Source organism: Cajanus cajan, chromosome 4, assembly GCF_000230855.2.
Source record: "Cajanus cajan strain Asha chromosome 4, NIPB_CcT2T_4, whole genome shotgun sequence".
Lineage (NCBI taxonomy): Eukaryota > Viridiplantae > Streptophyta > Magnoliopsida > Fabales > Fabaceae > Cajanus > Cajanus cajan.
The window spans coordinates 2,883,394-2,903,849 of record NC_138520.1 but is presented as its reverse complement, the minus strand read 5'-3'; the positions used below and the strand labels follow the sequence as shown (position 1 = coordinate 2,903,849).

Below are 20,456 nucleotides of genomic sequence, written 5' to 3'. Positions count from 1 at the left end.
TTCTTATCCACCATTTCCTATTCTCATGGTCAACGGGTGCTTTGACGTGTGCTCGTGGCAAATTAGAAAGACACGTGCCGAGGCTGCGAGCAACTTTGAGTGACTAGACTAGACTTGTGGCTTGGGGATGGGGTGTGGATAAGGTGGGAAGACTTTTGCTTTCCGACGGGGATGGATTCAATCCACGTTATTTACTTTTCTGTCGTGTCGGTATCTTACTACAGCCACGTTATCTTATTAAGAAATTCTAGGATATCCTTGAAAATTTAAAGGATTTTGAAACTGTATTTACTTTATAAAAAAAAAAAAGAAGAAAAAGAAGTGAATATTTAATATTTTAGAATAATTTGATTATATTTATTAATTTCTTCAAATTTTTAATATATATATATATATGTAAAAATATTTGAATTTATTAAGGATATTTTTTTTTATATATTATGAGTCATAATAAATTAGAAATTTTCACACTTATATGTAAATTTTGAGAGATAAATTAAACAAAAATTTCACAAAATCTTCTTCTACTTCAAATAAAATTTTATGATGTTTTTTTTAAAATTATTTTGATTTTTATAAAATGATTTAAAATATTTAGACTAAAATATAGTGAGAAAAAAGTAAGTTAATTACTTAAATTATTATTTGTCAATAACACATCATTTAATATAGAAGGGGAAAAAGGTAAAGTGAAAAGAAAAAAAATAAATACACTTAATTTAAAAGATACCATAGCAACTCCCTATTTTATTTGTGGGATTATCATGTATGTTGCACATTCCTATATTACATATCATATTGCAGATTCTTAATAATAATTAAAAATAAACATTGTTAACTTTTATTACATAAGTTTTTATTATAAAATTTAATTTTAATTAAAAAAATATAAAATGTCTATAATATATATATATATATATATATAAATTTTGGCCTTAAATTTTAAAAACAACGCCTTATTCTTTAATATAAATTTTTTTAAAAAAAAATTTAATTGAGTCAGATCACTTCTTTAATATTAAAATTTAGTTCCTTATTTGTATTTTTTTTATTGCTTTTACATATACTGATTTAAATTTAGTAACCCCCAATTTTAACTTAATTTTAATTTAAAGTCCTAGACTTACTATATTTTTAATTTATCTAACAAATTCATTTTTGCTCTCTGAATTTTAACCCACTTAATTTAATCACAAGTTAAATAATAAAAATACAATAATAGCGTGAGTTCCTGGTCCTCATCCAACAAAGATACAGAAGGTGGTTGAATACGTGACACGTGGCGGTAGAAAGTGAAATAGCGGTCACAAATGGTGGTGGGGCCCATGTGCTCACGTGTATATGTATATCCGAGTAAATCTCGCGATTCGAACCATGATCGAAGTCCAGCCCGGATCTGATCTCATCGCTCTCTCTCACTTCCCCTCTTTACCACTCCTCCCATCCATCATCCCCTTCTCTCTCTCAGATCAAATGCTTCTAATTCTAAGCAACGAATTTCCTCACTCACATTCCCCATCGCTCCACAAATATTCTTCCATTTCCAATTTCGTCTGCATTGCTATCATCTAAGCACTCACTGAGAGAGAAGTCAAAGCGCACTCACACACTGCACCTGCTTCGTCAATGTCACTTGGCATTCATTAATGGCGGCGTGTTCCAGAGGCTTCTCAACGACGCCGTTTGATTTCAAGCTCAGAATAAGGCGACTCAATGCCGCTCTGCTTCCCAGAAAGCGTAGAAAGCTCTTCTTCCACGCTGATCGAGTTCCACTCGCTAATGGCGTAGTACGCTGTTGCTGTTCCGACTCGGTCACTCCGATTCGCAGAACCAGTGGTTCTGCCAACGGCGGCGATAAGAACGAGGAATGGAGGCTCGATCCCAAAAAACCCCCTCACACTCTCAGAGTGAGGGTTCAAGCCTCCCCTGCCGCAATGCCTTTCGCTTCTCCACCGTACGTTTCTAATTAATGTTTCTTGCTTGAAAATTCGTTTCTACAATTATGTCTCAGAACTTTCCATCTTCTCTAGAATCTATATATTGATGAAAATTGAAAAATAAAAGGAAAGTAATAGTGTAATGTGCAGTTTTAATGATATTGGATCTGTTTTTGGTAAGGTTTCTCATCGCGATTTGTAATGTTAGTGCATTAGTGATAACTGATAAGATAACCTACTTGCTCCATCATTTTGGCTTAATTAGTATCTTGCGATTCCCTGGGGAGTTGAGTTGAGTGTTTAACAGCAATGCATGCGAAATCATTAATATAGTTAATTAATTAAGAAGCCTCTATCATTTTGCTGGTGATGACTATGTTCTGGTGTGTATGAGATGAGAATGTTTTTATACACATGGATCCAGTATGTATGAATTATGATGTATCAATCTTATTAGAGACATGAACTATTAATTAGGTTAAGCCAATTGACCTACGAGGCTAAATAATTTTTGATAATATTGAGTTGAATACAGAAATGGTGAATGTTGATGGCGTCATGTGCACTTAAATAGGTCAATTCGGTTTGAATTGTTATACATGCTTGAAAGGAGTTTATCTTATATGTGAATAATAACATGGTGCTCAAATGTTCTGACCTACATTTAAGAGCAATGAAGGATGAAGCATGCTTTTCATTTTTCCTCTCTGTTTATGGTTTCTAGTTTCACATAGTTTTCTTGAGAAAATAAAAGAAGCTTGGTTTGATGAAGAGATTATATCATTGACTATTAATTGAGTGTTCTTTATACTTTATACAACCTATGGTGGTAGCTGTCTTTTTTTTTTTTTTTTTTATCTCAATGGTTAATGTTGCTTTATGCCATGATGGCAACAGATCATTTCTGAAGCAGGAAAAGTTCTTTCCTCGTTGCACCCCAAGAAACTCTGGCCCACAGTCACGTGATACGCCCCCCAAACGAGGTATCTTCTGATTTTTATCCTTACTGCTTTATACCTGCCTGAAATATTAATGATGGCCATTTGTAGATGTTTTCCATTGGTCAGTCATGGAATGTTAAAATATTATGTTTGTTTGTGTTCACTGGTTCCTACAGATACTGGTATCGCGAATGAGAAGGACTGGGGTATCAGCTTGTTAAATGAAAATGTTAATGAGTCCGGCACTAATGAAGATGGGAGTACCTGGTATCGAGAAAGTGGGGAAGAACTGGGTGAAAATGGATATAGATGTAGATGGACAAGAATGGGTGGTCAATCCCATGATGGTTCCTCAGAATGGAAAGAAACGGTATTTTGTAATCTTAATATTTGAATGTCCAATCTACTTCTTTAAAAATAAAATAAAATAAAAAGTGGGAATAAATTTATGACAGCATTTTATGTTAACTCAATTTGAATGAAAGCTATCTTCCAAATCTTTTTTGCCTAGTTGTCAGATATAATATAGTTTGATACCTGCAAATTATCGTTGTTTGCTTAAAGAAATTATTTGACTATGAAAAGTTGTAATTTTAATTTCCAAAGCGTAGATCATAAAGAGATCTGTGCTTACCGTCTGTTGAAATATGATTTCTGGTAAAAACAGTAATGATGAAAACTTATAGATGAATACTTGTTTTTGCTTTTAATAACAGATGATTAGAGCAATTTCTCTCCAGTTGGATTAAATAGTATTGTAGCTTAGATAAAGGTCTTGGCATAGCAAGTATTCTTGAATGTAACAAGAACATCTTGATGTGTAAGCATTTCACATACCTTGAAAATATTGAGCAGTGTATTTGAATATTTCTAGAAAAAGAAAATTAGTTTTAAGTTTGGGAGTAGCTCTTGTAATTTGAAAGTTATGTTATTCTTAATTTAAATGTATTTTGTGCCATGTAATGTAACCTTGTAAAATTTCTCATCTTCCTGACAAGGGAAATTTCTGTTTATCCTTGGATTATCATCACACAAAAACTTACTTGGAAAAGATCTTAGAACTCTTTTGTATACAATATTTTTATCATTTATAAAATCCGATTATCAACAGTCATAATATGATTTTTTCCTTTGCTTGTAAATTATTACTTGTTCTTATTTTTGAACTATTTGTGGAAAATATGGATGTAATTCTTCTGTAGCTGAATCAGGTACGATATCAAGGTGATTTTTTGGCGATATAGTAGGTTGGTATTTTATTGGTTTTGTTAACATCATTCATTAGGGTTGATTTTAAGCAATTAAAAGCGGAAGGCATTTATTGCACTTTTTGTGTTTCCGATGTAATAAATACTTTCCTTTTTTATAAAAACCTACTTTTAGTTTCTTAAAATCAGGCCCAAGGACTGATATTAACAAAACTCTTTTCTTTTTTTGTAACTCAAGCAAGTGTTTTCCCAAATGGTTTCTTTTTTATGTTAGATCAACAGTATTCATAATGTTATCAGTATTACACCCCAGGTGGATTCATTTAATTGGCTTTATTGATCTAATTGACAGTGGTGGGAGAAGAGTGACTGGACCGGATATAAGGAGCTAGGTATGTTTCTTCCTTTATGTTTGATATATCAGCCTGAAATTACTGTATAGTTTTAAGAATTGTTTGTATGTGTTTGGGGACAGTGCAGAATCACTTCTGCGCTGAGTTACAAACTTCTTAGTGTAGTTGGTGTGTGTTTGGGTACATTATTATCCTGACGGAAATATAGTTTGAGGGGTACAGAGTTCAAACTTTTACCTTTGTACCCTTGCTCAAACATTTGGTTAGTACATCTAGCATAGTTTTAGAAATTTATCAAGTTAACTAATTGTTAATAACATTTGGTTGGTCTATGGTTATATGTACATGTAAAAATGACATTTGGATTATGAAATTGCCCAAAATGGAAAGCCTTTGGTTAAGCACTTGTGGTTCTTGGAATGCATCTTGAAACTCCTCCAATATACATTATATAGCAGTATGAACCTCCTCCATATCCTTGTCTCCCAGCAGACCAGCATAAGTTAGCTAAATCCCATCCTATTATCATGTAGAGCGTTCACTACTGAATGTATTCTACATAAAGATGGATCTCCTTGTAAGATAACTTCTTTCAGAATTTTCAAGTGAGTTCCTTGAAGTTTGCCATGATTTAACTCAAACTAGATAGTTATTCCATGCCACCTCCATCTCCTAAATTAAAAAAAAAAAAAAAAAAAAAGGGGGGGGGGGGGAAGTTTTGTTCTATTTGCCAACCTTGCACTTGTTGATAAAACTTAGAACATTACAATTTGATGAGATTTGGCTAGCTATCTATTCTTATCATAAGATGAATCCAAAATGACCTTGAATCTACAATACATGAATGGATTGGTACATTGTTGTATCATAGATACGGGTCATATGATTTAATGATTCATTACTTTTTCTTTTCTTTCACCAATTCTCATGAAATAAATTGAAAAGTCATATAAGCTTAAATGTATAATTAAAAGGAATTAAAAGAGCCCTTATGAAATTATTGTATTTGATTATTCCACCACTTTATTTGTCATTTAATCATGCAATGCATGCATTCTATTTGCCTGTTTCATTACTTTGTTTCCATTCTTCCAAAATAGGGGCTTCACAAGCTTAGATATAACCGATGATTTTGTTTTATGAGACGTAGGTTAAGGTTTTTTTTTTTTCTATTTCTAGTTTAAAATTATTGCATTGAACATTATATATCATCTATATGATATTTTAAGTTACTTTTCATTGTCTTTGAATCTTACAATTCAATAAAAATTATGATCACAATTCAAGAATTGACTTGATAATTCACAATTTGAATATGGATTTGATAACCTTGATATGAATGATCTTCTTAATAAATGACGGGATAGCTAAGCTGTAATTCGATACATTGTTCTTCCCTTTTCTCACAAGATAAGCAAGCTGTGCTAGCTTGTCAATTTAAGTTCTTCTTTACTTGTGTGTACATTTAAAGGGTGTATTAGATTAGGATTTCAATGAATTTTAAAAGACGTTTTATTATAAAGAAAGTCGTGAATTTCAATCAAGACAATTAGGATTTTTTTAAGAATACATTAAAATTTGGTGGTATTCAATTCAGGCAATCAATATTTTTTTAAGAGTCTACCAAAATCTAGTAATATTCAATTAAGATTTTTTTTTACTTAAAAAAAGTTTGTTGGTATTCAAAAATATAAAGATTTCAATGGATTATTTTGAATACTAGATTTTGTGAGACTTTTTAGTATAATTTATATGTAATTCATTCATCAAATAATCTCATCAAAACCTTTGAGATTTCACATGACTTTTTTTCCCCTTCCATTTCTACTCTTTTATTTTTTTTTCTCTTGCCTTTCTTGCTTCTCTCTCACATTCTTTTTTTTTTTTTCTCTTCTCTCTCACTATTCTTGCTTCTCTTTTTTATTTTCTTCTCTATCTCATTTTCTCCTTTTCTTTTTGTTATAATAGCTTGTTTAGAAAGCTTCTTCTTATTTAAATATTTATTGTATTTTTCTAATTGGTCTTTTCTCCTTGTATAATTGCTTAGGCTTCTAAACTCAGTAGCCTAGTCTGTAGCCTCTTTCTTCTTGTAACCCTAATCACTCTTTATATAAGGAAATATACAGATCAGTAAAACTGATCCTTTTTGGCCATTCTGTTTCAATATTCAAGTTGGTATCAGAGCGGGTCGATCCCGCTCTGTTGTCCGCCACTGTCCGCCGCCGTCCGCCGCTATCCTATTACTTCGGCGAACCTAGGGTTTGGTGTGCCTTGTCAAGCGCGACCTAACCCCATCAACTCCGGCGTCGTCAGAGTCCCCACGCGCTCTCACGCGCCGTTTCTCTCTCCGGTTCTGTCAAGCGCGTACTGTTCATGCGCCGCTCGCTGTTGGTCGGAACTTCCTCACTCTGCCACCGTCTTGTTCGTCGGAGCCTCCTGAGCCTATTTCTGGACTCAGTTTTGTGATTTGACCACTATTTAAGGTGTGGGCCTGCGTTTCTCTTCTTCGGTTCTTCTCTCTTAATACCTGTTGCACGACCCATCTTCTTATGGCATCTCCAGGCCCTATTTTGTCTATTTCTGGCACTCCGACCATAACCACCGAGAAACTCAATGGAAAAAATTATTTATCATGGGCTGCCTCTGTGGAACTATGGTTCCTTGGTCAAGGGTACCACGATCACTTAGAAATGGAAAATGCTGAGGGTTCAGATGAACGTCAGGCTAAATGGAAGAAGCTTGATTTTCAACTATGTGTTGTGTTGTGGCAGTCGGTTGAGCCCAATATTTTAGGGACCCTTAGAGCCTTCAAAACTTGTTGTTCTTTCTGGAAAAAGGCTCAAAATATTTATGCAAACGATATTCAGTGGTTATATGATGCTGCTCAGAAAATAGCATCCTTGAAACAAATTAATCATGAAATGACGTCTCACATTGCTGAAGCCCAAGCTGCTGTAGAAGAACTAAAAATGTTCCTGACAGATGATTCATTAGAGGGAATAAATAAGAAACTTGATAGGCTATATATGGTGCTGATCCTGAGAACATTGCACCCAGACTTAAATCATGTTCGTGACCAGATTCTGACCGGCCACGAGATTCCTTCAATGGACAGCCTAATAACCAGACTTCTTCGTGTTCCTACAGAAATGAAGAATGAAAACTCGGGTGGAATTGTTGAAGTTTCTGCAATGGTTTCAAGTCAGGGTAGAGGTGGTCGTGGAAATCGAGGAGGAAGAGGAGGTAGAAGTGATCGCCCTCAATGCTCATACTGCAAGAGGATGGGTCATATCCAAGAGAATTGTTATTCTCTTCATGGTTTTCCAGAGAAGATAGCAAATCTGTCCAAGTCTGAGAAATTAGGAAAATCTGAGATGAAGGTTTCTGAAGATGACTATCAGGAATATCTTCAATGGAAATCTATGAATCAAGCTCAATCTTCCTCTACCACTACTGTTTCTACAACTTGTATTTCTCATTCAACTGCAAATCCAAGTCCATGGATCATTGATTCAGGAGCCTCTAATCACATAACTGGTAATAATTCTATGTTTTCTTCCATGTCCCCACTTAAATCACCTCACCTTATTACCTTAGCAGATGGATCCAGAATTGCTCCTAAAGGAATCGGTCAAGTCTCTCTATCTTCCTCATTAAATTTAAACTCTGTTTTGTTTATCCCTAATTGTCCTTTCAACTTAATCTCTTTAAGTCAGTTAACCAAATCCTTAAATTGTTCAGTAACCTTTAATGCTGAATCTTTTGTTATTCAGGAACGTGGTACGGGTCGGAAGATTGGCGCAGGACATGAATCTGGAGGTCTATACTATTTTGAAATGCAACCACCTGTATCTTGTGTTGTTGTTTTGTCACCCAAGCTTTTGCATGATCGTTTGGGTCACCCAAATCTATCCAAGTTGAAACTTTTGGTCCCTAGTCTTCAAAAATTAGCAGAGTTAGATTGTGAATCATGTCAATTAGGCAAACATGTTAGGTCGTCTTTTCCCAAGCAAACTGATAAAAGATGTAACTCGATTTTCACCACCATTCATTCTGATATTTGGGGTCCAAGTCGTGTAACATCTTTTGGTTTCAGATATTTTGTAACCTTTATTGATGAATTTTCTCGATGTACTTGGGTATATTTAATGAAAGATCGTTCTGAGCTTTTGTCTATTTTTATGTCCTTCTTCAATGAGATCAAAAACCAATTTGGGAGACTAATTAAAATTTTTCGAAGTGACAATGCAAAAGAATATTTCTCTTCTGAATTATCCTCTTTCCTATCCTCACAGGGTGTCTTGCATCAGTCTACATGTCCACATACACCCCAACAAAATGGAATAGCAGAAAGGAAAAATAGGCACCTTGTAGAGACTGCACGCACCCTAATGCTCAATGCAAATGTTCTTGTACATCATTGGGGTGATGCAATTCTTTCTTCTTGTTTTTTAATAAACAGGATGCCCTCTTCTTCTCTTGAAAATAAAATCCCTTACTCCATTATTTATCCAAAGGAACCCTTGTTTCATGTCTCACCTCGAGTCTTTGGGTGTACATGTTTTGTCCATAATGTCTCTCTTAGTTTGGATAAATTATCTGCTCGAGCAATTAAATGTGTTTTCTTAGGCTATTCTTGTCTTCAAAAAGGGTACAAATGTTATTTCCCAGAGACCAGAAAATTCTACATGTCTGCAGATGTCACCTTCTTTGAACAAACTCCCTTTTTCTCATGTACCACTCATGATTCTCTCTCAATCCAACAAGTGCTACCAGATTGTTCTCATGATTCCTTTCCACCTCAACTTTCAATTCATGACCAAGAGGTTACTCAGTCTGTTATTCCCACCACTACTCCTATTCCAGCTAACCCCCCTCCTCTTGTTACATATCACCGTTGACCACAACAAATTGGCCTGACCTTACCTGCGGAGTCACCAGATTCTTGTCCTTCACCATCAGATGCCCCTACTCGCAATCCTCATCCTATTTATAATTTTCTGAGTTATCATCAATTATCTCCCTTGTATTTCTCCTTTGTCACTTCTATATGTCCTCTTACTATTCCTAAAAATGTTCATGAGGCTCTTGGTCATCCTGGATGGAGACAAGCCATGCTTGCTGAAATGCAAGCTCTGGAGCATAGTGGTACATGGGAGCTCGTTCCCCTCCTTCCTGGGAAACGACCAGTTGGATGCAGATGGGTCTATGCTATTAAAGTTGGCCCTGATGGTACAGTTGATCGGCTCAAAGCCAGATTGGTAGCCAAGGGGTATACTCAAATTTATGGGCTCGACTATAGTGACACTTTCTCTCCTGTGGCCAAGCTTCCTACTATTCGTCTCTTTTTTGCTATGGCAACCATTCGTCATTGGCCTCTCCACCAATTAGACATTAAAAATGCCTTTCTTCATGGTGAGTTGGAGGAGGAGATTTACATGGAGCAACTTCCTGGATTTGTTGCTCAGGGGGAGTCTGGTTTAGTTTGTAAATTGAGAAGATCTCTTTATGGCCTCAAACAATCTCCTCGAACTTGGTTTGAAAAATTTAGTCATGTTGTACAAGACTTTGGGCTTAAAAGAAGCGAAGCAGATCACTCAGTTTTCTAGTGTCATACTTCTCCTGGGAGATGTGTTTATTTGATTGTTTATGTGGATGACATAGTGATTACAGGAAACGATGTAGCTACAATTTCTCAATTGAAGAAACATTTGTTTAGCCATTTTCAGACCAAAGATCTAGGACATCTAAAATATTTTCTTGGTATTGAAGTTGCCCAATAAGGAAGGCATTGTGATCTCTCAAAGGAAGTATGCTTTGGACATTTTGGAGGAAACAAGCATGACAGATTGCAGACCCATTGATAGTCCTATGGATCCTAACCAAAAGTTAATGGTTGATCAAGGTGAATCGTTCATAGAGCCAGAAAGGTATAGGAGATTGGTTGGGAAACTCATTTATCTTACAATCACAAGACCTGATCTCTCTTTTGCAGTAGGGGTTGTTAGTCAGTTCATGCAGGCTCCTCATGTTGATCATTGGAATGTTGTTCTGCGTATTCTTAGATATATCAAAAAGGCTCTAGGACAAGGATTACTATATGAGGACAAAGGAGATAATCGAATTTCTGGATATTGTGATGCTGATTGGGCAGGATGTCCTATAGATAGGCGTTCTACTACTGGATATTGTGTATTCCTTGGTGGAAATCTCATTTCTTGGAAGAGTAAGAAACAAAATGTTGTTGCTCGATCTAGTGCTGAAGCTGAATATCGAGCTATGGCCTTGATTACTTGTGAATTTATATGGATTAAGCAACTCATTCAAGAGTTAAGATTTTGTGAGGATCATCCAATGAAATTGTATTGTGATAATCAAGCCGCTCTTCACATTGCTTCCAATCCAGTATTTCACGAGAGAATCAAGCACATAGAGGTTGATTGTCATTTTGTGAGAGAGAAGTTGCTGTCCAAGGAAATCATTACTGAATTTGTCAATTCCAGTGAACAACTTGCAGATGTTATGACTAAGTCATTAAGGGGGCCTCGAATTCAATTTTATGTTCCAAGCTCGGTTCATACAATCTGTTTGCACCAGCTTGAGGGGGAGTGTTAGAATAGCTTGTTTAGAAAGCTTCTTCTTATTTAAATATTTATTGTATTTTTCTGATTGGTCTTTTCTCCTGGTGTAATTGCTTAGGCTTCTAGACTCAGTGGCCTAGTCTGTAGCCTCTTTCTTCTTGTAACCCTAATCACTCTTTATATAAGGAAATATACAGATCAGTAAAACTGATCCTTTTTGGCCATTCTGTTTCAATATTCAAGTCTTTTTATTCGTCTCTCTCATTTATCTCTTCTTTTTCTTCTTCATCTCATATTTTTTTCACTCTCACCTTCTCTCTTGCCTTTCTTGTTTCTATTTCTCTTTCTCTCTCTTTCTTTTCTATCTCTTTTCTCTTTCTCTTTTTACTCATCTCTCTCATTTATCTCTTCTTCTTCTTCTTTTTTTTTTTTTTCATATCTATCAATTGATGTATAATTTATCAATATTTGTTTTTTTAATTATTAAATATTTAAAATGACTTTTGTATTATTAAATATTATCTGTTGTAAAAATTTTTAAATATTAAAATTTAACCATTTATTTTTAATAAAATCTAATATTGAAATATAAAGTTTTGAAACATATATTAAAAAGACTTTGCAGGTCATAGTATTGACCCGCAAAATGAAAATGAAGTTTTCAATTTATGTCATGCATTATTAAAAAATGTGATTGAGAGGATATTTAGTATTTTTAAATTACGGTTCACAATTTTTAAGTCTGGGCCACTAATTTTATTAAAGACACAAATTGAACTTGTATTAGCATATAGCACTAAATAACTTTCTTCGCAAAGAATGTTGTTTTAATGAATTTTCAATTGAATTAGTGTATGAATCTTCATCCTTAATACTACTAGTTAATGTAGACCATAATTTTAAACGTATTGTTTAGACTCAAGTGCATGAAAGAGAATATGATAATGCATGGAGGGCTATTATAATTTTAGATATGTAAAGAAATGTTAGTTAAGAGGATATTAAAGTAAATTATGTCAAAAGATAAAGACAATTATTTGTCACAAGATAAAAAATTTGTGTTGATTTTACTTTTTTTTATTATTTATTATATAAATCCATTGAAATCTAAATTACAAAGTCTTGATTAAAATTTAAGTTTTAAAAGTTTTCTAAAAAAAATAATATAAGTCACCTACAAAGTTTATTAAAATCAATTAAAATTCACAAGACTTTTTCATGCTAAAATTGTCCTTTGAAATCCCCCCCCCCCTCATTATATAGCATGAACTTCATTAAACTTTGTCTGAATAAACTATCATTATCATATAACGGGATTGAGTAAATGTTGAGTAACAAGGTTGTTGCATCATTATTGTTAGACTCTTGAATAATATTCTTAGAATTTGGGTTTGGACATAACTCAACCCTAAAATATAGCTCAAAAAGTGAAGGTTGCCCCCTACTTATATACACTATTTTGGTCAAATCACTAGACAATGTGGAATCTCCAATAAATCTAAAGGTTGTGACTTGTTAGTGCATTTGATTCATTTTATAAGCTCTTGCAGGTGTAGAGAAGTCTGGTAGAAATTCTGAGGGGGATTCTTGGTGGGAAACGTGGCAGGAAAATCTTCATCAAGATGAATGGAGGTTATTACTTTATTTCTCTGCTTGTTGTGAATAGATAAAGCCTGTAAATTCTTTACACAATGTGTTGCATGTTTAAATTTGCAGTAACATAGCAAGAATAGAAAGGAGTGCACAAAAACAAGCAAAATCAGGGACTGAAAATGCTGGATGGTATGAGAAATGGTAAGTTCGGGAGGGGGATTGGTTTTCAGTATGCATTATTAATGTGTATAATGCATCTAAAATTTCTGTCTCTGTTCAATTTGGTTAGGTGGGAAAAATATGATGCTAAAGGCTGGACTGAGAAAGGGGCACATAAGTATGGTAGACTGAATGAACAATCATGGTGGGAAAAGTGGGGAGAAAATTATGATGGGAGAGGGTCTGTCCTCAAATGGTACATATTCTGATTTTCCCATCTACTGGATTTCCTCAACTGTCATTTACAATTTCATGTTGCTGTGTACTAGGTATTTTTATTTTTTCAAAATAGCTTATTCATTTCTCGGAGAACAATTGTGTGATTTGTTGAGTGAGAACTGATTTTCATCGGTGTAAAAATTGGCACAATTATATCATCTAATCTTAAATAACATTATAGAATGATTTAATGTATCTAACCATTGAATTATTATATTTTGATTGTTTGCTCTAAATTTTAAAATATTAAATAACTACAAATATATTATCAATGGTGGATATCTTCATTATTTGTGAGATCATAGTATAAGTTAGTTTTAGTATATTGGTGAATGTGAATTAACTTGAAATTAATGAGCATGACATGCATGATGTACTTCAGACTTTTAGCCCTACAGTGGATTTTGTGAAATTTTATCCTATAAAATGTTATTCACTGGTATAAGATTGATTTTGATTTATGATAATATCAATGGATACTACGAAGTCATTAATGTTATTTTGAACTTTGAAAACGACAAATAAATATAAATAAAATTTTATTAAAAACTGATAATTAAATAGAAATGAAGGGAATATACATTTTTCAAGACCACAACAATGTTTTAATTTTTAGTTTGCCATAATTGTTCTTTTTTCCTTTCTTGCTTCCTATATAATTGTAATTTGTTTATTTCTTTGGATATGAGGGGGATTATTTATGAGTTATCATAATTTTAGCCTGAGTTTTCATTTCTCATTCTGATTTTTTTCCCCTTGTGCTTACACTTCCTCAGGACAGATAAATGGGCTGAAACTGAGCTTGGAACAAAATGGGGAGACAAGTGGGAGGAGAGGTTCTTTAAAGGCATAGGTTCAAGACATGGAGAAACATGGCACGTATCTCCAAGCAGTGAACGTATGTTATAATTTCTATAATTTTAGTGAAAAGTCTACTTTCACATTTGATATTTTTGTTCTTCCTATTCAGTTACCAAACACCATGTCTTTTCATTCCATTTGATGGTTTTCATTGTGCTCCCAAAGATGTAATTTCGGATGTTGCATTCCATTTGAATTAATATATAAAAAAAAAATGAAATATAGCATTTTGTCTCAAGGTATTAATCTGGTATGCTATGGCTCTTACGAGTTAGACTGCCTTTTCTTCCAAGGTTCGAAAATTTGGGCTTCTCTTATTGATTCAGCTTTGCAGAGATGCGGTTTTTTTTTTTTCCAATAAGTTCATATTCCAAGGGAAAGCAGCTGCATTGAGCTGTTTGCTGGGTCTCTCTCTCTCTTATTTTTTTTCCCCTCTCCTGCTTTTAAGTGCTTGCTAACAAGGTTTATGAACATAGCTTTGTTTAGTTTGTTAGGATTTCTGTAATGTTTGAAAGCAATAGTGATTTATTCGTTCTAGATTTTATTGATTTTCAGAAAGAAAAAAAAAAAAAAAAAAGACAAGTACACAAAGGAAAATATTTGGATCACACTGGAATTTATCCAGTTTGTATCTAACAAAAAAATGAATCCCTGCCTCTTCCTAAATAGATGCCCTATTTAAAGAGTGTTGGTGTAAGCGCCTTCTGTTACAAACTAACAATCCACCCTTATCTCTTACAATAGAAAACTAGCTCCCTTCTACAGAAATCCTAACTAATAGGCCAAAGGATAAAATATGTTTAATTCCTATTTTTACCCCTTTACCTATAACACACTTTCAAAGTCCTATTTGAATCTTGTGGTTCATGAGGTCTAACAATACCTCCCTCCTATGAAACAACCTTGTCCTCAAGGTTGAAGTCTGGAAATTGAGTCTTGATGATGGTTGAGTCTTCCCATGTCGCATCTTTGGGTTGTTGTCCCTGCCAGAGAATGAGAGCTTACGGTACTGCAGTCCTGTCTTGTGTGATCACCCGGCGGTTCAAAACCTGCATAGGTTGGTAGTGCTCCTGTGAAGTTTGCAACTCTGTTGGTAGACTTGCTTCCACCGTGTGGTTTCCCAATGCCTTTTTAATTTGAGATATGAGGAATATCAGATGTATTCGGGCTTCTGCTAGTAATTGTAATTTATATGCCACAACTCCAATCTTGAGGATTTTATAAGGACCATAATAACTAGTTGATAGCTTGGGGTGCAGTTTGGTTGGCATGGAGGTTTGTCTATGCGATCTGATCTTCAAATAGACATAGTCCCCTGGTTGAAACTCCATCAGTTTCCTATGTGGAGTTCATGACACATTGGAAAGTTGCTGGGGCATTGGTCAAGATTCGTAGTGTCCTTGGTGGGTGCAAAAGGCTGTCTTTGGAATGTCAGGTTCATACATTTTGATTTGGTGATATCTGGCACGTAAATCGATCTTAGAAAAATAGGTGGCTCCTTTGAGTTCGTCCAACAGTTCCTCTACCATTGGGATGGGAAATTTGTCCGGACTTGTGGCTTTGTTCAGGGCACGGTAGTCCACGCAAAATCTCCCGCTTCCATCCTTCTTTTTCGCTAAAATGACAAGACTCAAATATTGGTTGTTGCTTGGCCTGATTATTCCAGCCGCCTACATTTCATTCACTTGCGTCCCTATTTCATTATTTTGCAGGTAAGGGTATCTATAAGGTCTCACATTGATTAGGCCCATCCTGGCTTTGATGGGGACCTATGATCAGTGTCCATGTGTGGTGGTAGTGTCCATGTGTGGTGGTAGTCCTTGCGGTTTGGAAAAAACCTGAGTGAATTTTGTTAGGACTTGCTGCAACTGTTCTTCTTGGTTAGGAGTTAGTTGTTGGGGCATGTCATGGTTTTCCTCCCCTATCCATAACATGGCCATGGACTCCACGACTCGTTGGTCCAATTTCCTCAAGGCTTTGGTGATGATCATCTCTTTGGATGAGCTTGGGTCGCCTTGAATGGTTACAGGTCGGCCTTGGTGCACAAAGTTCATTTGCAGGTTCCTCCAATTTACTTTAACCTTCCCTAAAGTCATCAACCAGGCCACCCCTAGAATGATATCAACTCCTCCGAGATCAAAGATAAAAAATTATCATGTCATGGTGTAATCACCCATTCTGATTTGCACATTGTTGCAACTACCGTGAGTTTGCTTGCGGTTCCCATCCCCTAGCCTCACAAAAGGATGGTTTTGTTTGATCCATTTTGAGGCCTAATTCTTCAACAAGCCTCTGCAATATGAAATTATGGTTGGCGCCACTGTCTATTAATAGAAAAATGTCTTGATTGTGCAATTGGCCTTTGAGTTTCGTGGTTTGTGGGGTGGTTAGTCCTCCTGCTGAGCAAATGGACAAGTCCAGCCAATTGCAATCCATGTCAACAGTGTCCTCGTCTTCGACACTAGGACTTTCTGAATCAACACTCTCGTCATTTGCCAAGATAATGACCCGCAGATTCTTCTTCGGGCAATGGTGCCCCGGAGCAAATGCTAGCCCGCAATGAAAGCATTTATTCTCTTCTCGTCATCTGATATATTCATGGTAAGGCAGACTCCTAGTTCCACGGTTTCTGGTAGGTTAGGAGGTGTTTCCCCCTTGTCTTGGTCCTGTTAGGGCATAATTGGGACGATTTCCGCCCTTTGGTTCGCGATTGTTACGGTGTTGTTGCTTGTGGTTTCTATCCGCGAAATGATCCTATTGTTTCCTTGATAACTGGATCCCAAATTGGAATTTCTGCCTTCTGAATTACCATAATTGTGAACCTCTGGATCCCAAATTGGAATTTCTGCCTTCTGAATTACCATAATTGTGAACCTCTTTCATGGCTTCTTCTATGACGCATCCAATCTCCATAGCGCGGTTTAGCTCTTTTAGATCATGGGGGCGCACCTGGCCTCTAATGTCATTATGTAATCCAGCCAAGAAATACCCCAAGACCTGTTCCTCAGAACTAGGTTTGGCCTGGGCAACCAATAATTCGAATTCTTGGACATTATCGTTGACACTGTCAACTATCGCAAGGTTGCCAAGTCTTTCGTACACAGTACCTCCCTCATTCTCACCATATTGCTTCATCAAAAATCTTCCCAAGATGGGTTCTTGGCCTTGTCACGCCAATATTGGAACCAATGGCACGCGTTACCTTCCATATTGATGAAGGTGACGTGCAGTCGCTCCAACGATTTAGCATGGTACACCACAAAGAATTTCTCCACCACTATCTTTAACCAAGAACGTGTTGTCACGTCCTCATCTTCTCCCTTGTCTTCACTGGAACCCCATTTTGCTGGTGCTGGAGTTGGGTCAGATAAGGCATGTTTGCTTTGATGTACGCGACATCTTTTTGTAGTTTTGCTAGTTTGATTCCATGATTGGTAGTTGTATTTTCCACTTCCAGGCGTTGCTACATCGCGATAAGGAGGAAAACAGCAGGTCGGACCAATTGTTAGGGTTTCTGTAATGTTCAAAAGTAATAGTGTTTTATTCATTCTAGATTTTATTGATTTTTAGGAAGAAAAAAAAAAAAAAGACAAGTACACAAAGGAGATTACTCCTTTCACACTGGAATCTATCCGGTTTGTATCTAACAAAAAACTGAATCCCTGCCTCTTCCTAAACAGAGGCCCTATTTAAAGAATGTTGGTGTAAGTCCCTTCCGGTACAAACTAACAATCCACCGGTATCTCTTACAACAGAAAACTAACTCCCTTCTACAGAAATCCTAAATAATAGGCCAAATGATAAAATGTGCTTAATTCCTATTTTTACCCCTTTTCCTATAATACACTTTCAAAGTCCTATTTGAATCCTGTGGCTCCTGAGGTCTAACAGTTTACTGTATTTCTTTTTATAAATTTTGATGCCTCGTTGTTAATCCTGTGGTTCCTGAGGTCTAACAGTTTACTGTATTTCTTTCTATAAATTTTGATGCCTCATTGTTCTTACCTTTTACCAGGTTGGTCAAGAACTTGGGGAGAAGAACACTTTGGAAATGGGTATGGTATCAAAATCTTACTTACAGCTGATTAGTTGAATTATTTGTTCACGTTTAACGGTTTAAAAATGACTTCAACTGTTAAATAGGATCTATATTCAATGTCTCAGTTTTTTATTCAATTCCTGAAAATGCTTTTTTGAAATGTTGCTTTTCTATTCTATATTATGCCATATTGCTAATTGGTTTTGCTTTCGTCTGTAACAGGAAAGTCCATAAGTATGGAAATAGCACTACTGGTGAGAGCTGGGATATAGTTGTAGACGAGGAAACTTATTATGAGTAAGAACATTCTTTTCAACTACTAACAAATCCACCGCATTTCTATATATAGCTATCTATATAGACCATAAGGAGTTCCTACACTCTAAAGCGTTGTTGGTTTAGCTTAACTTACATGGGCCAAATATTAGTTTAGACTAAGTTGGCTTAACCTATATTCTTTTTGGATTGTCATTTTTTTGGCTCAACTTAGTTCATGTTGGGCCAAATTGGCCTAATTAAAATAATGCATAAAAAAATTAATCTATTTTTTTACAATGAAAAAAATATATATAATATGATTAATCAATACTATATATTAGTTACAAATAAGCACTGCAGATGTTGATACATCAGAAGTCAAAGATATTCTACTTGAAATAGTAATTAACACATTTTTTAGCTTTTCCTGTTCAGTTAAAAACACATTTAAGATCAAGATTTAACATTTTATTCATTGCTTAAATCCCTTCAAATTTAGTAAAAATGTATGGAAGATCATGCTTGATAATACATCTAACAAATGCATCTTTATAAGTCTTAGGACCAAATTTTCATTGTCTCAATAAATTAACTTTCTTATCTAATATGATCATAATATCTTGGTACTTAGAAGATTCAATACATTTAATAATGTAACGTCTTAAATGATTAGTACCTGAAATAGGAGTGGAAAAAATTACAATGGTTAATCCTTACTCTAAGTTTGTAATCACAACTTTGTAAACAAACACAAAAAAAAAGTGAAATATTATTATTGTTATTATATTATATTTTATTCTATTATTTTATGACAATAATGATAGTTTAAATTATTTTATTTATTAGTTTAACAGGTCAATCCGTAAGTTTGTAGGCTAGTTCGACGGGATTTATTTAGCCTGTTAGATTTAGTGGGTTGGGCTAGAATAACCTGATTTTATTAAGTTCATTCTTAAAATTTTGGCCTTAGTTGCAAGCTAGTCAAACCCAAATTGATAGCTGTATTGAAACCATTGTGTCGTCATAAATAACCACAACGTCGGCAAGATGCTTGTAGTTATATTTAAAATGTGAGCATCAGCATGTAAAGGGTATATCTTTTCTTTGTTTAATCAAAGCCTACTATGCATGTGTACTCCTAGATGGTCGTTGTCCATACTACTTAAAACATTTCTGGTGCTTGTTGGGTACACCGTACACGTAACGACAGAGATGCCTTTTTTTATATAAAAAATTGCTACCAAATACTTTTGATACATTTTGGTCAAGGATTGCAATATAAGTGGATGTCTCACTTAAATATAAGCTTGTCTTTGTAATACAGTGATAGACGTGTTGATGAAGCATAGCATTGGTTCATTGACTTCATTCTATGTTGTGTATTTTATAAGTATAATGAGCATGACATAAGAGTTAGAAGTTGTATTTTTTAATATATCAAATTAATCCTTAAAATTATGAGTATCCGAATTAAGCCTTGTGTGAATAAACTTCTCCCCGCGAAAAAAGAGAGAAGAAAATGGTAAAATTGGTGGTTTGAATTTGGATTTGAATTTGATAGGGCGGAACCTCATTATGGATGGGCGGATGTGGTGGGTGATTCAACACAATTACTTTCAATAGAGCCTCGGGAGAGGCCTCCTGGTGTCTTCCCTAATTTGGACTTTGTCTCGCCTCCATCGCCTCAACCTGATGCTGATGCTGATGATGACTTGCCTCAAGATTTGCAATGAACATCTCACAAGCATTATTTATTTTCTCCAATTTTAGCCATCGTAACTCATTTTGTAACATTATGGATCCATCATTTTATTCATTCTTTCCATTTTAATGTTCTTTCTCCTACCTTTTTTTTATTCCTTTGGCTTCCTACTTAAATTATTTATAATTTATGACATCCACGTTAATTTTTTGTCATATTATTGGATACTGTTTCTAATTTAGTGGTACTTGTGTGCTCTTTAATTAGATCATGCCGAGTAATCGATGATGCATAAGCACGGCTTGCTCTTATACAATATTCAGTTCGAATCTGGCAAATTTAGCGGCAGTCACGGATAAGATATAGCAAGTGCAGCAAACTACTTCCTCCATTCGAAATTGTCTGTAGTTTTAATATTTGAGAAATTATTTCAACATGATTGATGTTCTTATTCTCTAATATAATATTAATATTTTTTAACATTTGTTCATTCATTAATTATTCAACTATCTTAATTAAAAATAAATATTTATTAAGCAAAATTA

At 34.9% G+C, this 20,456-nt stretch overlaps 2 protein-coding genes across 4 annotated transcripts; both read left to right on the top strand.

The window, feature by feature from the left end:
* Window positions 1-1,363: 1,363 nt before the first annotated feature.
* Window positions 1,364-20,393, top strand: LOC109801965 (inactive purple acid phosphatase-like protein). Of its 2 annotated transcripts, none has more exons than XM_083073921.1 (11): window positions 1,364-1,954; window positions 2,835-2,920; window positions 3,055-3,248; window positions 4,439-4,478; window positions 12,571-12,652; window positions 12,737-12,814; window positions 12,903-13,028; window positions 13,828-13,949; window positions 17,928-17,967; window positions 18,174-18,248; window positions 20,179-20,393. In XM_083073921.1, exons 1-11 carry the CDS (start codon window positions 1,647-1,649, stop codon window positions 20,204-20,206), a joined length of 1,179 nt encoding a protein of 392 aa, XP_082930047.1. In that variant the 5' UTR covers window positions 1,364-1,646; the 3' UTR covers window positions 20,207-20,393. The 2 variants fall into 2 exon arrangements, with proteins under 2 accessions (XP_082930047.1, XP_020218733.1); XM_020363144.3 differs by lacking the exon at window positions 20,179-20,393 and adding an exon at window positions 19,771-20,040.
* On the top strand, window positions 6,693-11,244 carry LOC109801966 (retrovirus-related Pol polyprotein from transposon TNT 1-94). 2 transcript variants are annotated; one of them, XM_083073922.1, is made up of 2 exons: window positions 6,693-7,976; window positions 8,213-11,244. In XM_083073922.1, exon 2 carries the CDS (start codon window positions 8,276-8,278, stop codon window positions 9,338-9,340), a length of 1,065 nt encoding a protein of 354 aa, XP_082930048.1. In that variant the 5' UTR covers window positions 6,693-7,976; window positions 8,213-8,275; the 3' UTR covers window positions 9,341-11,244. Both variants share the same exon structure in this region, with proteins under 2 accessions (XP_082930048.1, XP_020218734.1).
* Window positions 20,394-20,456: the final 63 nt, after the last annotated feature.